Source organism: Mytilus californianus, unplaced genomic scaffold (genome assembly GCF_021869535.1).
Source record: "Mytilus californianus isolate M0D057914Y unplaced genomic scaffold, xbMytCali1.0.p SCAF_1, whole genome shotgun sequence".
In the NCBI taxonomy this organism is placed as follows: domain Eukaryota; kingdom Metazoa; phylum Mollusca; class Bivalvia; order Mytilida; family Mytilidae; genus Mytilus; species Mytilus californianus.
In genome coordinates, this window is record NW_026262581.1 from 94,785,099 (window position 1) to 94,809,608 (window position 24,510).

The 24,510-nt window shown below is 32.3% G+C and overlaps 1 protein-coding gene across 2 annotated transcripts in view; it reads right to left on the bottom strand.

Annotated features, from left to right (window-relative positions):
• LOC127710621 (adiponectin receptor protein-like) overlaps window positions 1-24,510 on the bottom strand; it is a 40,566-nt gene that overhangs the window by 3,243 nt on the left and 12,813 nt on the right. For both annotated transcript variants that reach the window (XM_052216569.1, XM_052216574.1), the window contains 5 exons: window positions 12,930-13,149; window positions 11,609-11,906; window positions 9,652-9,832; window positions 3,984-4,171; window positions 2,298-2,491 (listed from right to left, as the gene is read on the bottom strand). In XM_052216569.1, coding sequence (XP_052072529.1) covers window positions 2,298-2,491; window positions 3,984-4,171; window positions 9,652-9,832; window positions 11,609-11,906; window positions 12,930-13,118 — 1,050 coding nt within the window. In that variant the 5' untranslated portion in view covers window positions 13,119-13,149. The remainder of the gene's footprint in view (window positions 1-2,297; window positions 2,492-3,983; window positions 4,172-9,651; window positions 9,833-11,608; window positions 11,907-12,929; window positions 13,150-24,510) is intronic.

Sequence of the window (24,510 nt, forward strand, 5' to 3'; positions counted from 1 at the left end):
TCTGTATCGTAAGAGCGCTTTAAAATGCGACGATTTAGCAGTATATTTTCAAGCGGCAAATTGTTGATGAATTTAAACAACAACAGCAATACTATGTCTAAAAAAAGGAAAGCAGCTTGTATCACAGATTATTTTATGAATAAAAGGTTTAATAAAGGTGAACATTCTATGAAATTCAGAAAATCGTTAATCGTATCAAATCAGTTCGTTTCCCGTTGGACGTTGTCACTGATCTCCGTTTTCTCGATATGTGTTCTATGTTGTGATTGAAAATTTTAGTGTAAGACTTCGTGAAACAATCTGAATTAACATAAGTGTTACGTTTACAAAATATAATATCTGACGAGATTTAAGACTTCTAAAATAAAAAAAAAAGACAGCTCTGAAGAAGTGAAAAAAAAAATTTTTACTTACTATAGTCAAGAATCCTATGATGAATTTGCCACCTCCCCCCCCCTTTTTCAAAATCACACAAACAATTGACACAGTTATAATTATAACAAAGCAATAAAAAAAAGTTACAAGTTTTATTATCAATTTTTTTAATAATATACTATGTAACTTATGAAATTTCATTCACAAAATTGAACAAATGTAAAACATTTAAACAACATTTCACATGAAACCCCTGCATTATAGGTCATACCATGGAAGTATTATATTGACAATATAATACTTCCATGGTCATACATATTTTATAACTGATTACAAAATAATTATAAGTAATGTATTTTCAGATGATTACTCTAGAAAAAAAACGATTCAATGTTAACTTACCCAAAATTGAAGCATATATTACAGACTTTACCCTATTTTTTTAAGTAAAGAATTAAGGCTGAAATCCCTAAAATCCGGGAGCTTCCGGGGGGCTTTTTTTGATAGAATAAATGAGCAGTAACAACAACTGATATGTTGGTGAAGTTAATGTTGAATAAATCTGTCATCATCAATTTGTTCATTGACAGATTACAAAACGCACACTTCCAGTAAACCTGCATGTGTTGTACTGGAACAGGGCTCAGTAATAGCACAATATTTTCCTACTTATGACTAAATAAATGGGGAATGTGTCCATGGGACACAAATGATGCCCCTGCTTGTATATCATATAAAGTTATAAAGGGACATAACTGAAGAACGGTAAAAGTGACGCTACCCAAATTTGTACTAGATCTGAGTTTTGTAGGAATAAGTATTGTGTACAAGTTTCATAAAATTTGGTTGAGGCAAACTTAAGTTAGAGAACGGAAACGAAAAATTCAGCAATTTTTCCATTTGTAAAGGGGCATAACTCTAGATCAATTAAAGTGACACCCCCAAAATTCAAACTTGATCTGTATTTTGTAGTAATAAGCATTGTGTGTAAGTTTCATAACATTTGGTTGAGGCTCACTTAAGTTAGAGAATGGAAACAAAAAATTCAGCAATTTTTCCATTTGTACAGGGTCATAACTTTAGAATGGTTAAAGTGACACCACCAAAATTCAAACTCGATCTGTATTTTGTGGTATTAAGCATTGTGTATAGGTTTCATAGCATTTGGTTGAGGCAAACTAAAGTTGGAGAACGGAAACCAACTTCAGGACGTACGTACGGACGGACAAGGGTAAAACTTAATGCCCCCTTCGCTATGGCGGGGGCATAAAAATAAAATATCCAAATCTACTGACCATATAATTCTTTGGCAAGAAACCAGAAACCCTATTAGGTTTTTTGCCTAAATTTTCTCTCCACTTGTTTAATATAAACAGAAACTGAAAATCTTATATTCATTGTAGACAGAAACTGAAAATCTTATATTCATTGTAGACAGAAACTGAAAATCTTATATTCATTGTAGACATTAACTGAAAATCTTATATTCATTGTAGACAGAAACAGAAAATCTTATATTCATTGTAGACAGAAACAGAAAATCTTATATTCATTGTAGACAGAAACAGAAAATCTTATATTCATTGTAGACAGAAACTGAAAATCTTATATTCATTGTAGACAGAAACTGAAAATCTTATATTCATTGTAGACAGAAACTGAAAATCTTATATTCATTGTAGACATTAACTGAAAATCTTATATTCATTGTAGACAGAAACAGAAAATCTTATATTCATTGTAGACAGAAACAGAAAATCTTATATTCATTGTAGACAGAAACAGAAAATCTTATATTCATTGTAGACAGAAACTGAAAATCTTATATTCATTGTAGACAGAAACTGAAAATCTTATATTAAAACTACACATTTCAATGAAAATTCCTAAAAAAGTTACTAAGATATTCACTAGTAACTTACCCAAATGTCAAATTTTCCTGGAAATATTCTTTCTGGTACTCTGAATGCATAAATGAGAGCCCCCACAATATACAGTACAGCCATAAGAGAAAGCCAGCCTAGCGAGGCGTAGTTCACAGCATGGTCAAACCCATCTGATATTACAAAATGTAAGGCTGGAATCACTCCACTTAATCCAAGCGCTATAAACATTCCTGTAAACAAAAGTGAACTTTCCCATCATATCTTTATCTAGCAGTGTACAATGATATTATTGGCAAACAATAATCATATCTAGCAGTGAACAATGATGATACATGTATTGGCAAACCATAATCATATTGAGCAGTGTACAATGATGAAATTGGCAAACAATGATCATATAATTCATCAGTAAGCATTTCATGTACAGATACTCAGCATCCATATAAATCTGGAATCCAGAATTTTCTGATTTTCCCAGATTTTTTACTTCACCTGAACCTGCAACCGGAAGTAGTCGTACCCTTAGGGTATTTCAATAAAAAACACAATCAGTAGTTATATGTCTGAGGGTTTACACTATTTTGGGAAGTTTTAGGCCTCTGTACTGCACATGCCACATACCAAAGTGTAGCCCACCCTCTAGAAAAACCACTTTTATCCAATTTCAATTTTTGAAGTCAGTATTTTGTGCTAAAAATGCACCCTAAGCCTGAGAAACATGACAATAAATAGCCTTAGGTAGAGAGAACATGTATCAATTTCAAAATACATATCATACAGTTGACCTCTAAAAGTATGGAGAGCCATTGGTACCAAAAAAGATATTTTGAGTAGAGGCTATACTATAAAAGCCCCTGCAAAGTAAGGGTTGAGACAGGAAAAATGATATCTGGAGGACAGAATTGATGTTTTTTCTCACCATTTTTTATGTTTTTGCAAACAATTTGTTATTAAAGAAATAATTCATGGACGCTTGAATTTATACTGATTTTACCACAGGTTGACCTTTTATGCTAAATATTTTACCAAAATATCGGCATAAAGGGCAAACCTGTGGTAAAATCAATATTAGTTCAAAGCCCACAAGAATTATTTCTATTCTAATAGGAAAATAACAGCAATTCTTTTGGATCGAAGCGCTCTAGGTGAAGGCAAACATTTGCCGATCCTGTAAATAAACACATTTTTAATATTGATGTAAAAGAACGGAGAAAATTGAACTAGTGACATGCTTAAACTATTTACAATAACGTACTTAGATAGGTTTAGATGAATTTAAATGATAATCTTACTTATGTGTAAAGAAAATTGGCTTTTAACAAATTTTATCATTGTTTATGTTTCCTAGTTTTGATGACTTTCAGTTTCACCACCGTGCATTTTCCAGTAAAATGCTTATATTCTTACATCATCGTTGAACATGTTAAATGACGTCATTTACACCGATTGACGTTGGTTAGCTCATTCATGAAAAAGCATATGACGTGGGAGTATGTTAGGAATAGCCCAAACAAATCATGAATTTGCCGATCAGATGACATACAATATATTCATATTTTAAAATGGGTGTGTACTGGTACTCAAAGCGTTTGAAGAACGTCATATTAGAATAATTTTAAACAGTGCAGAGAATTAGACTTTTTCTTGAAAATAATAATTTTCATGTATTGCAACCATGGCAACATATCAAATTCTTATCACCTTAACATTGATTGTTATTACCTGCTCTAATTCCTCTGAATTGTGGCTCCCTGAACTTATCAAAGAGAGAAACAACAATGCATATAGTCCCTAAAACAAAGATGAGTACCAAATATGCTATTTTTGGTACAAGACGACAGTAAAAACTGTAGTATAGCCAAGGTACAAATGATCCCATAGTCAGTATGGCAATTCCACAATAGTCCAATCTACAAAACATAAAAAATTCTCAACAATACTTAACACTTTTTAAAATAATTTAATTTACATAAATTATTATTGCGAACCCAATGAAAGTTTTCCACAGTGCCATCTCTATCTTGACCAGGTATTTAAACTTTTGCAAGTTCACCTGTCCTATTGAATGAATACAATAGCTATTTTTCTCTGTGTAGTTTATTCACTGGGACCTTTAAATTTCTTCTAAGAGAAATCTATCATTCATTGATTAAATTACCTGTGTAAAAAAAAATTCTTATATATAGACAAAAATACTTTTTTTATACTCATTAATTGCGTGTGCTGATGTATTTATTCAATATTAATAATATATTTTCATTCAGTTTAATATAAACATTGATTCAATCATAAAAAGTTGATTTCTAACAAAAGTTTTATCAATATTCCTATTGAAATTTGATTTTTTTTTTGTTTAGTTATAGAATTCATTTAAGAAGATCTTAATTTGAAACATCATTATTTTCAAGTTCTTATTCATGTCAAACAAATTTTTTTTTAAAAGGAACAATGTTGAAAGTTTTGTCAGAAATCAAATTTTTATGATTGAATCAATGTTTATATTAAACTGAATGAAAATATATTATTAATATTGAATAACTACATCATCACACGCAGTTAATGAGTATAAAAACAGTATTTTTGTCTATATATAAGAAATTTTTTTTACTCAGGTAATTTAATCAATGAATGATAGATTTCTCTTAGAAGAAATTTAAAGGTCCCAGAGAATAAACTACACAGAGAACAATAGCTATTGTATCTATTCAATAGGACAGGTGAACTTGCAAAAGTTTAAATACCTGGTCAAGATAGAGATGGCACTGTGGAAAACTTTCATTGGGTTCGCAATAATGTATATGAATTTTTTTTCGCTGTGTTTTTTTTTCACAATTCTTGCTGAACATGCTGAACGTTTATTTTTAGTGAAAATAAATACAAACAAATACAAATACAGGTCATTTGCATGTAAACCCATCAAAACAACATCAACCTGGATTTATAACTGTATTTATTGGTCGTCCTACTGTCTGTATCATTCTGCTCATCTCTTAATAAAATTGCATATCACGGCTTTGTGACGTCAAATACGTTGACCCCGCCTTAATAATTGTGACCCGGACATATCACCGACGTCATAATGAATGAACCGAGACCCAAACTTATCAAGTCATCTTCCGGTTTACTGGTAAAACAAAGAAAATACTTGTTCCTATCATGCAAAATACGCAAATACAACCAGATAAATCGATTATCTGGTTGTCTGCATATTGATATTGTAAAATATCAGTTGCTTGACACAATATGAAGCCTTTTTGAACTCGTTCACTGCGCTCACTCGACAAAAAGCTTCATATTGTGACTCAAAGCTGATATTTTACAATATCGATATGCAGACAACCTGATAATCGATACATGTTATTATTTACCAGACTGACATATCTTCAAGTGAACTGTGAAACTGTTAAAACAACACTAGTGTATATCAGTACTTAAAATTAATTAAGAATAAAAGGCCAAACATGACAAATAATGACTCAAGCCAAGCAAATGCCACAACTTTATTGTGTAAAGGGGTTATAACTCCTATTCCCGAAAAGCTGTACTACAGCGGTGAGGGATCCATTGTCGTTCTGAGGTATTACTTTACCTCCTATTTAATATATAAGTGATTGGGGAATATTAAAACTCACAACTGACGTTTAAACTTGGTGATATTGACTTCTTGTGTGATGAACAAAAAGAAAAGTGTGTAGTACAGTCGACCATTTGAGTATACCAACTACCATTATAGAAACTAGAAAACAATTAACTTATGAAGCATTAATCAACTTTAAAATAGCATACGATTGGATTTATAGAAATTTGTTTCCCAGGTTGCATATCTATCATGTTTATTGTTTACTGAACATTTTAGCTATGATGATGTGTAAAAAGCAGTTGCAATAGTTGCTAGAAGATCGTTGAGTTTGTTGATATCTAAATGTAAAGCTAATGATGATTTAAAATATTGTACAATTACAAAATTGTTTGATACTCTTGTTTGGCCTGTAATAGATTATGGTGCATCTATTTGGGAAGCACATGATTTCATGGGTGTTGGAAAAATACACACCTAATATATTTTATTATGGTGACCTGGGGTGGATGCCATGCACAATCTAACAGTGGACCATCATCCAAGAAAATGAGGTATAGGTCAGATAAACCATACTAGAAATACATGTACACCTTAGAATCATTCAATACACCAAATAAAGGTGACCTATTGCTTAAAGTTTCTAAGAAACAAACTTAACCATGAAAACTTAACTTTGACCAATGAACCATGAAAATGAGGTCAAGGTCAGATGATACCTGCCAGACAGATATGTACACCTTACAATCAATCTATGCATTAAATAAAGTTGACCTATTGGTTATAGTATCTAAGAAACAAACTTAACCATGAAAACTTAACATTGACCAATGAACCATGAAAAAGAGGTCAAGGTCAGATGAACCATGCCAGACAGACATGTACACCTTACAATCAATCTATGCATTAAATATAGTTGACCTATTGGTTATAGTATCTAAGAAACAAACTTAACCATGATTACTTAACATTGACCAATGAACCATGAAAATGAGGTCAAGGTCAGATGATACCTGCCAGACAGACATATACACCTTACAATCCTTCCATACAACAAATATAGTTGACCTATTGCTTACCGTAGAAAGGCTTGTATAGTTCGCACTGGTACATAGTCCGCACCCCTTCTCCCCACGAAATTTTAGGTAAAAAAACTTTTTGTAACTGTTAGAAAAGGTCTAATGAAACTCCGGTAATTTCAAATCCTGTGCGGTCGTTTGCAGTATTTTTTTGGAAAAACCTGTTTTCCATCATCAAACAGAAGCTGAAACTGCTTGTAAATGATTCTAGAACGCTTCATGATTGTTAAAATAAGTTTAATTCACTTAAAAAACAATTTAGAAACTTGTGTATGTTTAAACAGGAAGTTTAAAAAGCACGTGTAAAAGAAAAAATTAACCGGTGAGAGTCGAAATCCGTACATAACAGATATCACTATAATACGACTTTGAAAGTAAAACAGTTCCATCCTTTTGTAAAACAGTCTTTAATATATCTATCACATTAATGTTTGAAGGGTCTTAAGCTAATACAAACCATATTAGTCAGTATGAAACACCAAAACGGAACGAACAATAACCGATTACGTTTTGTAATTTACAAATTCTAAGCTGGTTTACGGTTGTCTTTTTCACTATGTTTGTATCGTTTCAATCAAGCAGATACCATTTTATTTCGACCAATGCATTGAAAAGAAACGAGAAATTTGTAATGAAAGGTTTAGTTTTTATATTTATCAGTATTAATTTGATATTGAATAGAAATAACTTATTAATATTGATGAGTTAAAATTATTAGTTTGAAAAATGATAAGAGCGCCCTCTACAATATAAATAACAAAGATGGCGGAACGTAAACAAACCACCTCGCTCGCGAAATTAAAATTTTTCTCTTATTTCTTGCTTATTGTACTCTATAGTCCGCACCCCGTCTGGAAGGTCCAATTTTGGAGAATAAAACCGCGGACTATACAAGCCTTTCTACGGTATTGTTTAAGAAAAACAGACCAAAACACAAAAACTTAACACTGAGCAATGGACCGTGAAAATGAGGTCAAGGTCAAATGAAACATGCGAGACTGACATGTACATCATAAAATATTTCCATACACCAAATATAGTTGACCTATTGCATATACTGTTAGAAAAAAAAGACCAAAACACAAAAACTTAACTTTGACCACTGAACCATGAAAATGAGGATAAGGTCAGATGACACCTGCCAGTTGGACATGTACACCTTACAATCATTCCATACACCAAATATAGTAGACCTATTGCCTATAGTATCTGATATATGGACTTGACCAGGAAAACTTCACTGATCCATGAAATGAAGTCAAGGTCAAATGAAAACTGTCTGATGGGCATGAGGACCTTGCAAGGTACGCACATACTATATATAGTTATCCTATTACTCATAATAAGAAAGAAATTAACATTACAAAAAATCTTAACTTTTTTTTCAAGTAGTCATTGAACCATGAAAATGAAGTCAAGGACAATGGACATATGACAGACGGAAACTTCATAACATAAGGCATCTATATACAAAGTATGAAGCATCCAGGTCTTCCACCTTCTAAAATATAAAGCTTTTAAGAAGTTAGCTAATGCCGCATCCGCCGCATCACTATCCATATGTCGAGCTTTCTGCGACAGAAGTCGCAGGCTCGACAATAAAATGAATGATGATAGAGTTAATAACTAAAACTGTCCACTAAGCTGGACTAATAACCCCTACATCTTGGATTTACTTTTGACTTTTTTTTAATGTTTTTTTATTGTTGTCTCAGTTCATGTATCATTTGAAGTCTGAATAGCAGTGTTTGTGGGCAAGGAATAGTGTTCATACAAAATTACCTTAATTACTTTATATATGAATTAAAATTGTTTATTAAGGAAACTTGATTTTTAAATAGCAGCATATGATCAGTGTAGTAAGTTGAAACAGTATTTACTAAGTTTCATAAATATAAAATTTGTAAAGAGTTCTATCGAACCCTGTCTCACAGCTGCAATAGACTATTTTCATACTACCTTACTTGACCAAGTACCAGAATATCCTACCACAGAGTACTGAAATTAGGTAACCTGTCGAAAATTATATACTTTGGAGTCAAAAGTTGGTAATATGAAAAAGGTCTATAAAGGAGAATTGCGATGACAAGGTCTCTTCCCTCAAAATTTCTAAGTTGAAAGGGGCATAACTTAAAAAAAACTTTATTGATCAGAACATCCTACCCACATGCACATGTTAATATTAGGATCTAACAATGTACTAATTTTCCTCATTATCACATGTTAATGTCATTATAACATGGCTGATGTGTTATTGGATTGCTCACATGTTAATGTCATTATAACATGGCTGATGTATTATTGGATTGCTCACATGTTAATGTCATTATAACATGGCTGATGTGTTATTGGATTGCTCACATGTTAATGTCATTATAACATGGCTGATGTGTTATTGGATTGCTCACATGTTAATGTCATTATAACATGGCTGATGTATTATTGGATTGCTCACATGTTAATGTCATTATAACATGGCTGATGTATTATTGGATTGCTCACATGTTAATGTCATTATAACATGGCTGATGTGTTATTGGATTGCTCACATGTTAATGTCATTATAACATGGCTGATGTATTATTGGATTGCTCACATGTTAATGTCATTATAACATGGCTGATGTATTATTGGATTGCTCACATGTTAATGTCATTATAACATGGCTGATGTGTTATTGGATTGCTCACATGTTTTTTAGGAATAAAATCGAAAACAAGCATGCTATACTTACTTATTAAACAGCTTGCCAACTTTCTCTGAATGATTGAACACTGTGTGAAACAGCCATGAAAATCCTAAACACAAAATTGCACCAGCAAAGAATGCGGAGAAAACAGCCTTTTCCTGCCACTGGATCTCTACTGATGGACGAGTTAAAAAATACCCGGCTATCCCCATGAAAGCTATCATACCTAAACAAAAGAATGTTTTAAACAATGTAGTAAATATTTTCTGAAGTAGTGATACATTAATAAAAATATTTAATCCATTTATGATCCATGAAAATGAGATCAGTCACATGAAACCTGTCAAATGCACATGTACACTATAAATTCATTCTATACATCAAATACAGTTGACCCATTACTAATAGAATCTTAGAAACAGACCTAGAATAATGAACACTTAGCGTGGACCAATGAACCATGAAAAGGAAATCAAAGTCAGATGAACTCTGATCAGACAAACAAGTTCACCTTACATCTGTTTCTATACACTGAATACAGTTGACCTATTACTTATTGTATCTGTGACATGGACCTAATCAAGACATTGGTCATATTGGTGAAAAAATCAGTTTACCCTGTAAATTTTAGCAGCAAAATTCTCTTTGAAAATTTTCTCTTGTCTTGGTTGCAAGAAAAATGTTTCAAATTTCAAAAAAAAAACCTGGTAATTCCAAGCAATTATTAACAACTGAAAGTAAATTTACATTATTCCTGCCACTGGATCTCTACTGATGGACGAGTTAAAAAATACCCGGCTATCCCCATGAAAGCTATCATACCTAAACAAAAGAATGTTTTAAACAATGTAGTAAATATTTTCTGAAGTAGTGATACATTAATAAAAATATTTAATCCATTTATGACCATATATTTCCAGTTTCTGTATGAATCCTAAATATGGATTTAAAACATTCTCTAAATGAATTTGTTGGAACTCTGTGTCCTTTGTGTAAAAAGTCATTATCTTGTAACCAGTCTGGTAGACTATGATGGTTTACAACCCTCCATCCAGCTTCCCATACGGTGTACTAATTTTTGCACCTTTTGTTTGCGGTATACTATCTTTTCCGCAAGTTTATTGTTTTTTGTTTGGTATTAAATTTATAAATTTTAAAAGATCCATTTTGTAACATCTTGTGATCCGTTTATTTGGCAATCGCCAATGGCAGTCAGCAGGGTTTAAGAACATCTGTTGTTCGACCTGTTAGTCAAATGCGTTTTGTTAAAATATACTTTTTCACTTTTTTGGTCTTTTGGAAAATGTTGTTTGTGCTGTATTTAGACCCCTATATCAAGAAATTTGTTTTGCATGCACATGTATAAAAATTGCGGTTTTTATCCAACGCAATCATAGGTTTGAACGTTGTTTTCAATTTAGACTTGTTTATATTTTTTCGTTTGGGCTTGTATTATATTTTCCTTCGGGTTTATATGATCCGTTCATCCTATTTCTAATATTTCGACTCTTCAAAATTCAAGAGTCTATCCCAAATTGAGGTAAATTATATGGCCTTCCAAATACCGTTTCGATCTAAACATCACTGAAGAGACATTAATTGTCGAAATCCAGATATGGTGTACTAATTTTTGCACCTTTTGTTTGCGGTATACTATCTTTTCCGCAAGTTTATTGTTTTTTGTTTGGTATTAAATTTATAAATTTTAAAAGATCCATTTTGTAACATCTTGTGATCCGTTTATTTGGCAATCGCCAATGGCAGTCAGCAGGGTTTAAGAACATCTGTTGTTCGACCTGTTAGTCAAATGCGTTTTGTTAAAATATACTTTTTCACTTTTTTGGTCTTTTGGAAAATGTTGTTTGTGCTGTATTTAGACCCCTCTATCAAGAAATTTGTTTTGCATGCACACGTATAAAAATTGCGGTTTTTATCCAACGCAATCATAGGTTTGAACGTTGTTTTCAATTTAGACTTGCATATATATATATATATATATTACCTAATAAATGGGACCATATATTTCCAGTTTCTGTATGAATCCTAAATATGGATTTAAAACATTCTCTAAATGAATTTGTTGGAACTCTGTGTCCTTTGTGTAAAAAGTCATTATCTTGTAACCAGTCTGGTAGACTATGATGGTTTACAACCCTCCATCCAGCTTCCCATACACGTTTTACAAACTCCTCTGCATGTTCAGCAGCCTTACATGGCCCAGCTAGGAAGTCAAGCCGGGATGTTTTGTGCTCTATTTCATTTTCCTCTTCTCCTGAGTCAGATACATGAGAAAAATGTCTCTGTTAAAAATGTAAGAAGAATAAATTAATATATTAACCCAATCTGATATGCCCGTTTTATTCACTGACAATGAAAAATGTTCGCCCTTTCTCCCAGGCCACCCACTTTTTAGATACATTTGTACCACCAGTTGATGTATTTACTTGTTCTTGTCCTAAATATGCACAAAATGCTTTTTACTAGATCTTAAACAACTAAAAAGCGATTAATTAGCGCATAATACAAAAGCTGAAATAAGTATTTATTTCATATTTGGACTGCTGTTATATATTTCTACACATATTTTCTCTATGTATTTAAATCAGGGCTTCCAAAACGGTCATCTTTCCTGGACAAATCAGTTTCTTTCAATAAATGTCTGCATATATATAGTAGCACTGAACCAGACCTGCTGAATATTTCATTTAATTAAATTCAGTAAAAAAATTGAAGTTTAGACCATAATTTTTACAGTTTTACAAATCACCTGCAAACTTTTCTGGTCATAAAAGTGACACAAAGAGTAATTACTGTAAAAACAAGAATCAGATATTATCTATTTAATCATAAAACAAATTCTATGAATTTTTGAAAAAGTAACTGATGTCTGAAAAACTCTAGCCTTAGATTTGTATCTGAACGTAAACTGCAAAAAATAAGACAAAAAAATTAAGTCCATTTATCAGCTTAAAACAGAAAATTGCTAGAAAAACAAATCAAAATTTTGTCTTTTGATCACTAAAAAGCTTCCATGTTTCATACTATTTCATGAAGGTTTGACAAATTATTGACCACAGACTGAACCTAAATGTTGATGCCACTGCCGCCGACAGAATATAGGGGTGCTATGTCTCACCTCTATCAAAATGATGTAGGCTTGGCTCATAAAAAAATCATAAAAATATGAACCATTTAATGAAATCTCATCTACAGTAATATACTAGACAATAAATTTCTTACTTTATCATTCATGGCAACACCCTCAGGGGTTCCTTGTGCTTTGAATTAAATGAAGTATATCATGAGTACATAAAATATTTTACCTCTCTACGTTTAAGAAGCTTTCCTTTTTCTGACTTAGTAAAAGCTTCTTTGACGTGTGAAGCAGTGGAGTTCAGATCTTCTGATACATCAGATTCGTAGGCGATGTCAATTTCTGGTACCGTCAATGGCTGTGACACAATAGGAGATGGATCTACAACAGCTGAATCTATTACAGCTATAGAAGCCATTATGATGTTTCAGTTAATATCTTCTTTTATTCTGTAACATATAAAAAAAAATCAATAGTTTAATTAGATTTATTATAACATACATGTATGCCTCATTTATTTTTCTTTGAACATCATTTTTTATTTCATGTATATTAAAATCATGATTTTTTCTTTACTGATGACAACTGTTAAAATTTATAATCCAACTTGGCACTTGAAATATTTATTAAAGTCCTAAGTAGCCCAGTACATGATGTATTAGTACAACTAGTAAATAGACTAGATAGAAGTTTTTAAATACTTTTGGAGCAATAACACTAATGCACATTCAATGCAGATAATGGTTGTATCAATAACGCAAACTATAAATTATTTCTCCTAAGAGATGAAAATAAAAATATATTCAAGTATATATGCATGTACATGTAATGATTTTTTCTGCAATTCTAAATATCCACTTATTTATATTGTTTATACAAAATAAAACTCAATGGAATAACAAACTGAAATGAAGTGAGAGAAATGAAATACTTTATTGTACGAAGAAAATGAAGATGATAAATGATGATCATCAATGACTTTTGTAAAGGCAAAAAAAAAAAAACAACAGATATTCATTTCAAATTTGTATTTATATATAAGTAATCTCCTTATGTACATTTCATTTTCCATATATATGTTATCTGATTTTCTTAATTGTATATTTTTGGTCATCCTGTGTTGTTAGGTTGCTGAACCCATGTATTATACAGGTAACATATAATTTGTCCATAAAGCATCATATGCATATATTTGAAAAAATTAAAGCATATATGTATACATGATTTAAAATGATTAATCATGTATAAATACATATAAATACTCTTCCATATTGGCATGGTTGTCACCCAGAGATTCCCATACCAGCCCAAAGCCCTGGCATTAGTGTCTGATATTGATCAAGCGATGAAGTTGAAAAGGCCATTTCTGTTTATCATTTATACATTTTTCATACCTTCAATTCTAGAGGGGGGGCCAGACCATTTTCGGGACGCCGGGATCGGCCGATTTTAGCAACAGGAAATCGGGATTGCCTTGTTTAAAGATCGGGAATTCGGGATAGAAAAACATCGGGATGCGGGAAAGCCACGTTTTTAGCCACGGGAAATCGGGATTTTTATGTTGAAATATAACGGGATTGACAAATAAAATGCTCCGCTGGGGCGCAGCTTGATACGACCGCAGAGGTCGAACCCTGAACAGTTGGGGCAAGTATGGACACAACATTCAAGCTTGATACAGCACTGAATTTGGATTGTAATTAAATATTTGACACAGCATAGGTTTCTCACACAGAATGAAAGTAGTCTAAGAACTTAAAATTTTTTAATTTACCTATTCAAACCATATCATTATTATTTGCTTTTATATATAAATCAGAAATAACCAATTTAAAATGGAAAATTTTAAAGAAAAAAAAGGAAAAAAAAATCCCCCCCCCCAAATTTTTTGAAACCCCCTTATGATTCATCATCCCCAAACTCAATCCCAGCCTTCCCTTTGTGGTATGGTACCTTGCAGTACAATTTCAGAGAGATCCATACACTTGAACACAAATTATTGTCTGGAAACTAGAAAAATGCTTGGGTTTTTTGCACCTTTTTGGCCCCAAATTCCTAAAAGTTTAGGGCAATTACCCCCAAACTCAAACCCAGCTTTCCCTTTGTGATATGGAACCTTGCAGTACAATGTCATAAAGATCCATACACTTACACACAAGTTATTGTCATGAAACTAGAAAAATGCTTGTTTTTTTGCCCCTTTATGGCCCCTAATTCCTAACATTTTGAGACAATTACCCCCAAAAACAATCCCAGCCTTCCCTTTGTGGTATGGTACCTTGCAGTACAATTTCAGAGAGATCCATACACTTGAACACAAGTTATTGTCTGGAAACTAGAAAAATGCTTATTTTTGGCCCCTTATTCCTAAACGTTTTGGGCAAGTACCCCCAAACTCAATTCCAGCTTTCCCTTTGTGATATGGAACCTTGTAGTACAATTTCATAAATATCCATACACTTACACACAAGTTATTGTCCTGAAACTAGAAAAATGCTTGTTTTTTGCCCCCTAATTCCTAAAATTTGGAGGCAATTACCCCCAAAATCAATCCCAGCATTCAAACCCTCAATCAGCATCATTTAACAGTAATATCTAAAAATGGAAATTACATAATAAAGGTATTAAAATAGAAAATGACATCATAGTCATGGCTAAAAATAAACAAAATCCTTAATCAGCAACATTTTACAGTAATATCTAAAAATAAAATTCCTTTGTAACCATAAAAGCCCATTTAAATACATCATGACAGATATTAAAATAGAAAATGACATCATAGTCATGGCTAAACATAGCAAAAACCTTAATCAGCATCATTTAACAGTAATATCTAAAAATAAAAATTTCTTTGCAACCATAAAAGTAAAATAGAAAATGACATCATAATCATAGCTTAAAATAAACAAAAATTTTTTTTTTTACCAAATTTTAAATGGAGTTTATTAAACTAAAACAATAAATTTGCAACCATAAAACCCCATTTAAACACATCATAAAAGTATTAAATAATTCAACTACATCATAAGGCTATAAAAATAGAAAATGACTTCATAGTCAAGGCTTAAGGTAAACAAAAAACCTTCATCAGCAAAATTTTATATTGGCAAATTTCCAATGAAGTTTATTATACTAAAATTGTTGGCAAATTTCCAATGCATTTATTAACAATAAAGTTATTGGCAAATTTCCAATTTACATAATTTAAAAGCAGTGTAAGTGAGATATTTAAATGAGTTTGAATTACCAACCTTACACTGCTTTTAAATAATGTTTTGTACTTATTTGTCTATTAACCTGGAAACCCTTGTTTTTTCACCTTTTTTTCCCCTTATTATTTAAAGGTTTGAGCCATAACCCTACCCCAAAGCCAATTCTTAAATTCCAATGTAACCTAAATTTACAATATACATAACTTCAATTTAAGTTTTTGATAAAATCAAACCACATCATTATCATTTGCTTTTATATCTAAATCAGAAATAATTAACCAACTTTAAGTGGAAAATTTTCACACATCACGCCCCCCCAAACTCAATCCCAGCCTTCAGTTTGTGGTATGGTACCTTGCAGTACAATTTCACAGAGATCCAATTACTTAAACACAATTAATTGTTGGAAACTAAAAAAAAATGCTTATTTTTAACCCCTTTTTTAGCCCCTTATTCCTAAACATTTGAGCAATTATCCCCCAAACTCAATTCCAACTTTCTCTTTGTGATCAGAATTAACCAACTTAAAATGGAAAATTTTAAAGAAAAAAAATAGGAAAAAAAATCCCCCCCCCCTAAATTTTTTGACCCACTTCCCTTTGTGGTATGGTACCTTTAAGTACAATTTCAGAGAAATCCATACACTTGAACACAAGTTAATGTCTGGAAACTAAAAAAATGCTTATTTTTGCCCCCTTTTTTGGCCACTTATTAATAAATGTTTTGGGCAAACATTTTACAATAATATTTAAAACTGAAATTAATTTGTAACCTTAAAATTAAATAGAAAATGACATCATAGTCATAGCTAAAAATAAACAAACTATTGGTAAATTTCCAATGGAGTTTATTATATTAAAACAATAAATTTGCAACCATAAAAGCGCATTAAAATACATCATAAAAGTATTAAAAAAAATTTAACTACATCATAAGGCTATTAAAATAGAAAATGACATCATAGTCAGACTAAAGGTAAACAAAAAACCTTCATCAGCAAAATTTTATATTGGCAAATTTCCAATGAAGTTTATTATACTAAAATAATTGGCAAATTTCCAATTTACATAATTCAAACATAGTGCAGGTGAGATATTTAAATGAGTTTGAACTACCAACCTTACACTGCTTTTTAAATAATGTTCTTTACTCAATTATTTGTCTATTAAAATGGAAACCCTAGTTTTTTAACCTTTTTCCCCCTTATTCCTTAAACGAAAAAAAATAATTACCCCTTTTTTGACCCCCCCCCCTATGATTCATCACCCCCCCTTCCCCCCCCAAACCAAGCTCAATAACAGCCTTGCCTTTGTGGTATGGTACCTTGTAATACAATTTTAGAGAGATCCATACACTTGAACACAAGTTATTGTCTAGAAACTAAAAAATGCTTATTTTTCACCCCTTTTTAGGCCCCTTATTACTAAACGTTTTGGGCAATTACCACAAAACTCAATTCCAGCTTTCCCTTTGCGAAATGAAACCTTGTAGTAAAATTTCAGAAAGATCCATACACTTACACACAAGTTATTGTCATGAAACTAGAAAAATGCTTGTTTTTTGCCCCCTTTTGGCCCCTTATTCCTAAAATTTCGAGGAAATTAACCCCAAAATCAATCCCATCATCGACCCTTTGTGATATGGAATCTTGTAGTACAATGTCAAAGAGATCCATACAATAACACACAAGTTATGTCTGGAAGTTACAAAAATGCTTATTTTCGGCCCCTTTTTGGCCCCTAATTATTTAACTGTTGGTACCATAACCCCCAAAATCAATCCCCACCTTCCTATTGTGGTATTGAACCTTATGGTAAAATTTCATAGAGATCCATTCACTTAAACTAAAGTTAGAGTGCGAAAACCATTGTGTATTCGGACGACGACGCCGGACGACGACGCCGGACGACGACGACGACGCCAACGTCATACCAATATACGACCACAAAATTTTTTTGCGGTCGTATAAAAACTGTACCTTGTGCCATTTTCATTATACTTCAATCAGAATCGCATCTAGAAACAGAGTAGACAAAACGATTCCAGTGCTTGTCATATAGGTTCTTGTATTGACTTGAACTGGAATTTGGCCAATTTTCTGACTGGCTACTGAAGATTTATGAGAACAAAAATGCTTATATGCAGCTTGACGTCACGGTAATATTGATAATACATATTCGGATTGGTTACGCTGAAAGACTTTGAACATCAATCATACCCGAGACGTTTAAATCGTAAGCATTGAAACTTTAAACTTTAAAATTGGGGAACAAATTTATCGGGATCGGGATTTTTAACAAAATATGTCTGGGATTTCGGGATTTTCTGATATTAAAACCGGGAAATCGGGATGAGACCCCCTCTCGCCCCCCCCCCCCCCCCCCCCATTCTAGGTTCCATGTAAGTAGAACACCAAACTAATATCCTATCTGTTATTTTTCAATCTGATAACCTGAGTCCAAATGAGGTGAAAGATACCAAAGGGACATTCAATATGCAAATTAATATCCATGTGCAAGTATACACATACTTGAAATTATTATTTCAGGTAGACAGTAACAAGGTTGATATTGAAAATCAGGAAATAATAGAAAATCTAACTGATCTTGACTTCTATCAACATGATCAATCAAGACAAAATATTTAAGATAAGAGGAAATATCTTACATGTATGTCATTGGCTTCTTGAACCTGAACAATTAAATATCATAATTTCTTTAAGTACAATATGCTTAATATTTTTCAAAGCATGATAATGATTTTGGTGGTTTAATGCTGAGTTAGCAGATATCAGTTTTGGGGGGTATCAGTACATGTGTTCAAAGTAGAAAAATCTAACAGCTCAAAAACATAATACACAGTTGCTTAATGTTTATTGATAAATAAAATGAATGTAAATTCTTGTTTACTGGTCTGAATTAGGAATTTACTTCAAGTATAAAATGTATATGCTGAGTGAGTAAGTTTAAGTTGCATACACAAATGAGGGTCTTTTCTACACATTTTGGACTTGTCAAATGTCAATACGTGTATTGGGATATATTCCCGCTTAATTTCATCCAATCCATATGTGAAAAAAAATTATATTTGGTAACCAAACATATATCTTGAGATTTTGATGGAAAGGGTGGGTGTCTACAAAGTCCTTATGTATCTTTTGCAATTAACATTATAGTTCACACTGGCATTAGATGATTCTTTAGGTAAGGTCAATAATTTATATATGAGATCATCATATTTTTAGGCTTAATTTGAAGTGCAATCATAAATCATAAGATCTGCATAATGGATAGACACCCAGATTTCTAGCTGTTTTGAATATTCACAAAGCACATACATATATATGTGACCAGAAACCGCAAATTGTATTGAAAAAGGAGAAGGCCCGGTAAGACCCCATTTCGGCCCCAAAATATAGCATTTTTACAAATTTTTTAAAATGTAAACTTTTGGAAAGTAGAATACTTTTGTTACATAAATATGGGCTGTTTTTTGACAAAAAAAAAAAACATGCATCAAGTACTAGCAACTTAAATGCATGCAAAAATATTGAAATCTTCACAATTTTAACATTTGTGCTAATTTTAGTACCGTGTTTGTCTAAAATGAAAGTGGCCACACTTGTGCTCAGCCTTATCAATATTTAAATACATGTTGTATTTAGTGATAATACAGAACATATATGAAGGTTGAGACTGAACACGAATGCGGCCACTTTCATTTTAGACAACAAGAGTGCACACGCTGAAATGTCTCGCCTTCTTTACTAATCATTGATATAATGTTGATAGTTCTAAATATTAAGCTTTACTACAACTATCACATAAACTTAACATGATCCAAGAAAATGAGGTCAAGGTCATATAAACCAAACAAGAAATACATGTACACCTTACAATCATTCAATACACTAAATATAGTTGACCTATTACTTATAGTTTCTAAGATACAGACTTAACCAAGAAAACTAAACATTGACCAATGAACCATGAAAATGAGGTCAAGGTCAAATAAAACTGGCCAGACTGACATGTACATCATAAAATATTTCCATATACCAAATATAGTTGACCTATTGCATATAGTATTAGAAAAAAAAACCAAAACTCAAAAATTTAACATTGACCACTGAACCATGAAAATGAGGTCAGCTAGGTCAGAAGACACCTGCCAGCTAGACATGTACACCTTACAATCATTCCATACACCAAATATAGTAGACCTATTGCATACAGTATAAGAAAAACAGACCAAAACACAAAAACTTAACTGTAACCACTGAACCATGAAAATGAGGTCAAGGTCAGATGACTCCTGCCAGTTGGACATGTACACCTTACAGTCCTTCCATACACCGAATATGCTAGACCTATTGCTTCTTGTATCTGAGATATGGACTTGACCACCAAAACTTAACCTTGTTCACTGATCCATGAAATGAGGTCGAGATAAAGTGAAAACTGTCTGACGGGCATGAGAAGCTTGCAAGGTATGCACATACCAAATATAGTTATCCTATGACTCATTATAAGAGAGAAATTAACATTACAAAAAATCTTAACTTTTTTTTCAAGTAGTCACTGAACCATGAAAATGAGGTCATGGACAATGGACATGTGACAGACAGAAACTTCGTAACATAAGGCATCTATATACAAAATATGAAGCATCCAGGTATTCCACCTTCTAAAATACAAAGCTTTTAAGAAGTTAGCTAATGCTGCCGCTGCCGGATCACTATCCCTATGTCGAGCTTTCTGCGACAAAAGCCGCAGGCTCGACAAAAACCATCTGAAAAGTGACGTTTTATGACATATTTGATAGATTTTTCATGATTAAGCTTGAATTTGAGCGTCTTTAATGACCTGGTTAGTTCAAATCTTTTCAATAAACTAATTGAATCGACTGAAGTAGACACTTACCAGTAAGTGTTTAAAAAATGTCAAAAATCTTTCACCAGATGCACTTTGAATTTTAGGCCAAAATTAGCCCTAACCAGACCTTCTCCTTTGCTTGATAATTTTATATTATTGTTGTTTATCTTCATTTGTATAATATGGATAAACATAAAAAAAAGATAAGTGGTCAAAGTCCAGCGCATCAGTCAATAAAATTATATCTCAATTTTTTTTTTTTATAAAATTACAAAGTTTATAGACTATAATCATGAGAACCAACTAACCAGAGAGAGCCAGATCAACATACAGGGCCACCTAAGAAAGCACTACATTTGTACAGACAGCACATGATGAAACAAAAACGAATAAAAACATCTGAAAGCTCAACTGTACTTTCAGATGTAAAATTATCTTGACATACTACCTATATATATCCAAAGAAATCTACAGAAGTGGGTTAAGATTCATCTCTATCAGGTGTGCATGATCAGAAAAATAAAATACCTGTTTACTTTCAAAAGGACTTGTTACATATTGTAAAAATTGTGTATTCCCTTTAAAGTACTGTCACATTGTACACACATATATATGTGTAATTAATTTGCTGTAATCATCTAAACATACATTTGTAGTATGCTCTTATTAAACATCATATAGATATAAAATCCAAAAACAAAAATTATACTAACAAAGTAATTTAAAAGTTCAAAGTCCACACTGATAAAAATTAAAGTACTACCATGCTTTTTACACTCAGTAACTATATGAACAAAAACTGGTTAAAAGATGTGCTTAGGATCCGACATAATATTGACATTTTTTATGATATCATGTTTATAAACAGGAAAATATATATTTTCTTATTTCTTTAACAAACTAAAATAAAATGCTCCGCAGGGCGCAGCTTGATACGACCACAGAGGTCGAACCCTGAACAGTTGGGGCAAGTATGGACACAATATTCAAGCTTGATACAGCTCTGAATTTGGATTGTGATTAAATATTTGACACAGCATAGATTTCTGACACAGAATGAATGTGGTCTAAGAACTTAAAAATTTTAAATTGGACATTCACCTATTATGGTCCAATATCCAAAATCTAAATTATAAATACATGGTTAGATTAAGCATATCAAAGAACCCCAAGAATTCAATTTTTGATGAAATTAAACAAAGTTTAATTTTGGACCCTTTTGATCTCAATGTGGACAAAGTTGATAACGGGGCCCAAAAATCAAAAATCTAAATACATGGTTAGATTCAGCATATCAAAGAACCCCATATATTCAATTTTTGTTGAAATCAAACAAAGTTTAATTTTGGACCCTGATTTGGACCAACTTGAAAACTGGGCCCATATCAAAAATCTAAATACATGTTTAGATTCAGCATTTCAAAGAACCCTAAGAGTTCAATTTTTGTATGGACACAACATTCAAGCTTGATACAGCTCTGAATTTGGATTGTGATTAAATATTTGACACAGCATAGGTTTCTGACATAGAATGAATGTGGTCTAAGAACTTAAAAATTTTAAATTGGACATTCACCTATTATGGTCCAATATCCAAAATCTAAATACATGGTTAGATTCAGCATATCAAAGAACCCCAAGAATTCAATTTTTGATGAAATCAAACAAAGTTTAATTTTGGACCCTTTTGACCTCAATGTGGACAAAGTTGATAACGGGACCCAAAAATCAAAAATCTAAATACATGGTTAGATTCAGCATATCAAGGAACCCCATATATTCAATTTTTGTTGAAATCAAACAAAGTTTAATTTTGGACCCCTATTTGGACCAACTTGAAAACTGGGCCCATAATCAAAAATCTAAATACATGTTTAGATTCAGCATACCAAAGAACACTAAAAATTCAATTTTTGTTAAAATCAAACTAAGTTTAATTTTGGACCCTTTGGACCTTAATGTAGACCAATTTGAAAACGGAACCAAAAATTAAGAATCAAAATACACGGTTAGATTCGGCATATCAAAGAACCCCAATAATTCAATTTTTGATGAAATCAAACAAAGTTTAATTTTGGACCCTTTGGACCTCAATGTGGACCAATTTAAAAACGGGGCCCAAAATCCAAAAACTTAATACACGGTTAGATTCAGCATATTAAAGAACCCCAAGAATTCAAGAATAAAACCCCATTGAAATTGGTCAAGAAATAAGCAATTTATACGAAATATCTTCTTTTGCACAATACTGTGCAATTGAATATTTCTTGCCATTGCGCAATACTGTACAATTGACAATTTCTTGCTATTGTGCAATATTGTGCTATTGGATATTTCTTGCTTTTGCGCAATACTGTGCAATTGAAGATTTCTTGCTATTGCGCAATACTGTACAATTGAAGATTTCTTGCTATTGTGCAATACTGTGCAATTGAAAATTTCTTGCTCGTGCACAATACTTATTATATAATAATTTACACATCCTGTTTAGTGTGTATCTCCTACCATATCATTATTATTTGCTTTTAAATATAAATCAGAAATAACCAACTTAAAATGGAAAATTTTAAAAGAAAAAAAAAGGAAAAAAAGAAAAAAAAGGAAAAAAATCCCCCCCCCCCAAATTTTTTCGAACCCCCTTATGATTCATCACCCCCAAACTCAATCCCAGCCTTCCCTTTGTGGTATGGTACCTTGCAGTACAATTTCAGAGAGATCCATACACTTGAACACAAGATATTGTCTGGAAACTAGAAAAATGTGTTTTTTGGCCCCAAATTCCTGAACGTTTAGGGCAATTACCCCCAGCTTTCCCTTTGAGATATGGAACCTTGTAGTACAATTTCAGAAAGATCCATACACTTACACACAAGTTATTATCCTGAAACTAGAAAATGCTTGTTTTTTGCCCCTTTTTAGCCCCTAATTCCTAAAATATTGAGGCAATTACCCCCATCATCAATCCCAGCCTTCCCTTTGTGGTATGGTACCTTGCAGTACAATTTCAGAGAGATCCATACACTTGAACACAAGTTATTGTCTGGAAACTAGAAAAATGCTTATTTTTGGCCCCTTTTTGGCCCCCCAATTCCTAAACGTTTCTGACAATAACCCCTAAACTCAATTCCAGCTTTCCCTTTGAGATATGGAACCTTGTAGTACAATTTCAGAAATATCCAAACACTTACACACAAGTTATTGTCATGAAACTAGAAAAATGCTTGTTTTTTTACCCTTTTTTTGCCCCTAATTCCTAAAATTTTCAGGCAATTACCCCCAAAATCAATCCCAGCATTACCTTTGTGATATGGAACCTTGTGGTACAATGTCAGAGAGATCCATACACTTACACACAAGTTATTGTCATGAAACTAGAAAAATGCTTGTTTTTTGCCCCTAATTCCTAAAATTTGGAGGCAATTAATCCCCAAATCAATCCAAGCATTCCCTTTGTGATATGGAACCTTGTGGTACAATGTCAGAGAGATCCATACACTAACACACAAGTTATGTCTGGAAGTTACAAAAATGCTTATTTTTTGCCCCTTTTTAGCCCCTAATTCCTAAAATATTGAGGCAATTACCCCCATCATCAATCCCAGCCTTCCCTTTGTGTTATGGTACCTTGCAGTACAATTTCAGAGAGATCCATACACTTGAACACAAGTTATTGTCTGGAAACTAGAAAAATGCTTATTTTTGGCCCCTTTTTGGCCCCCCAATT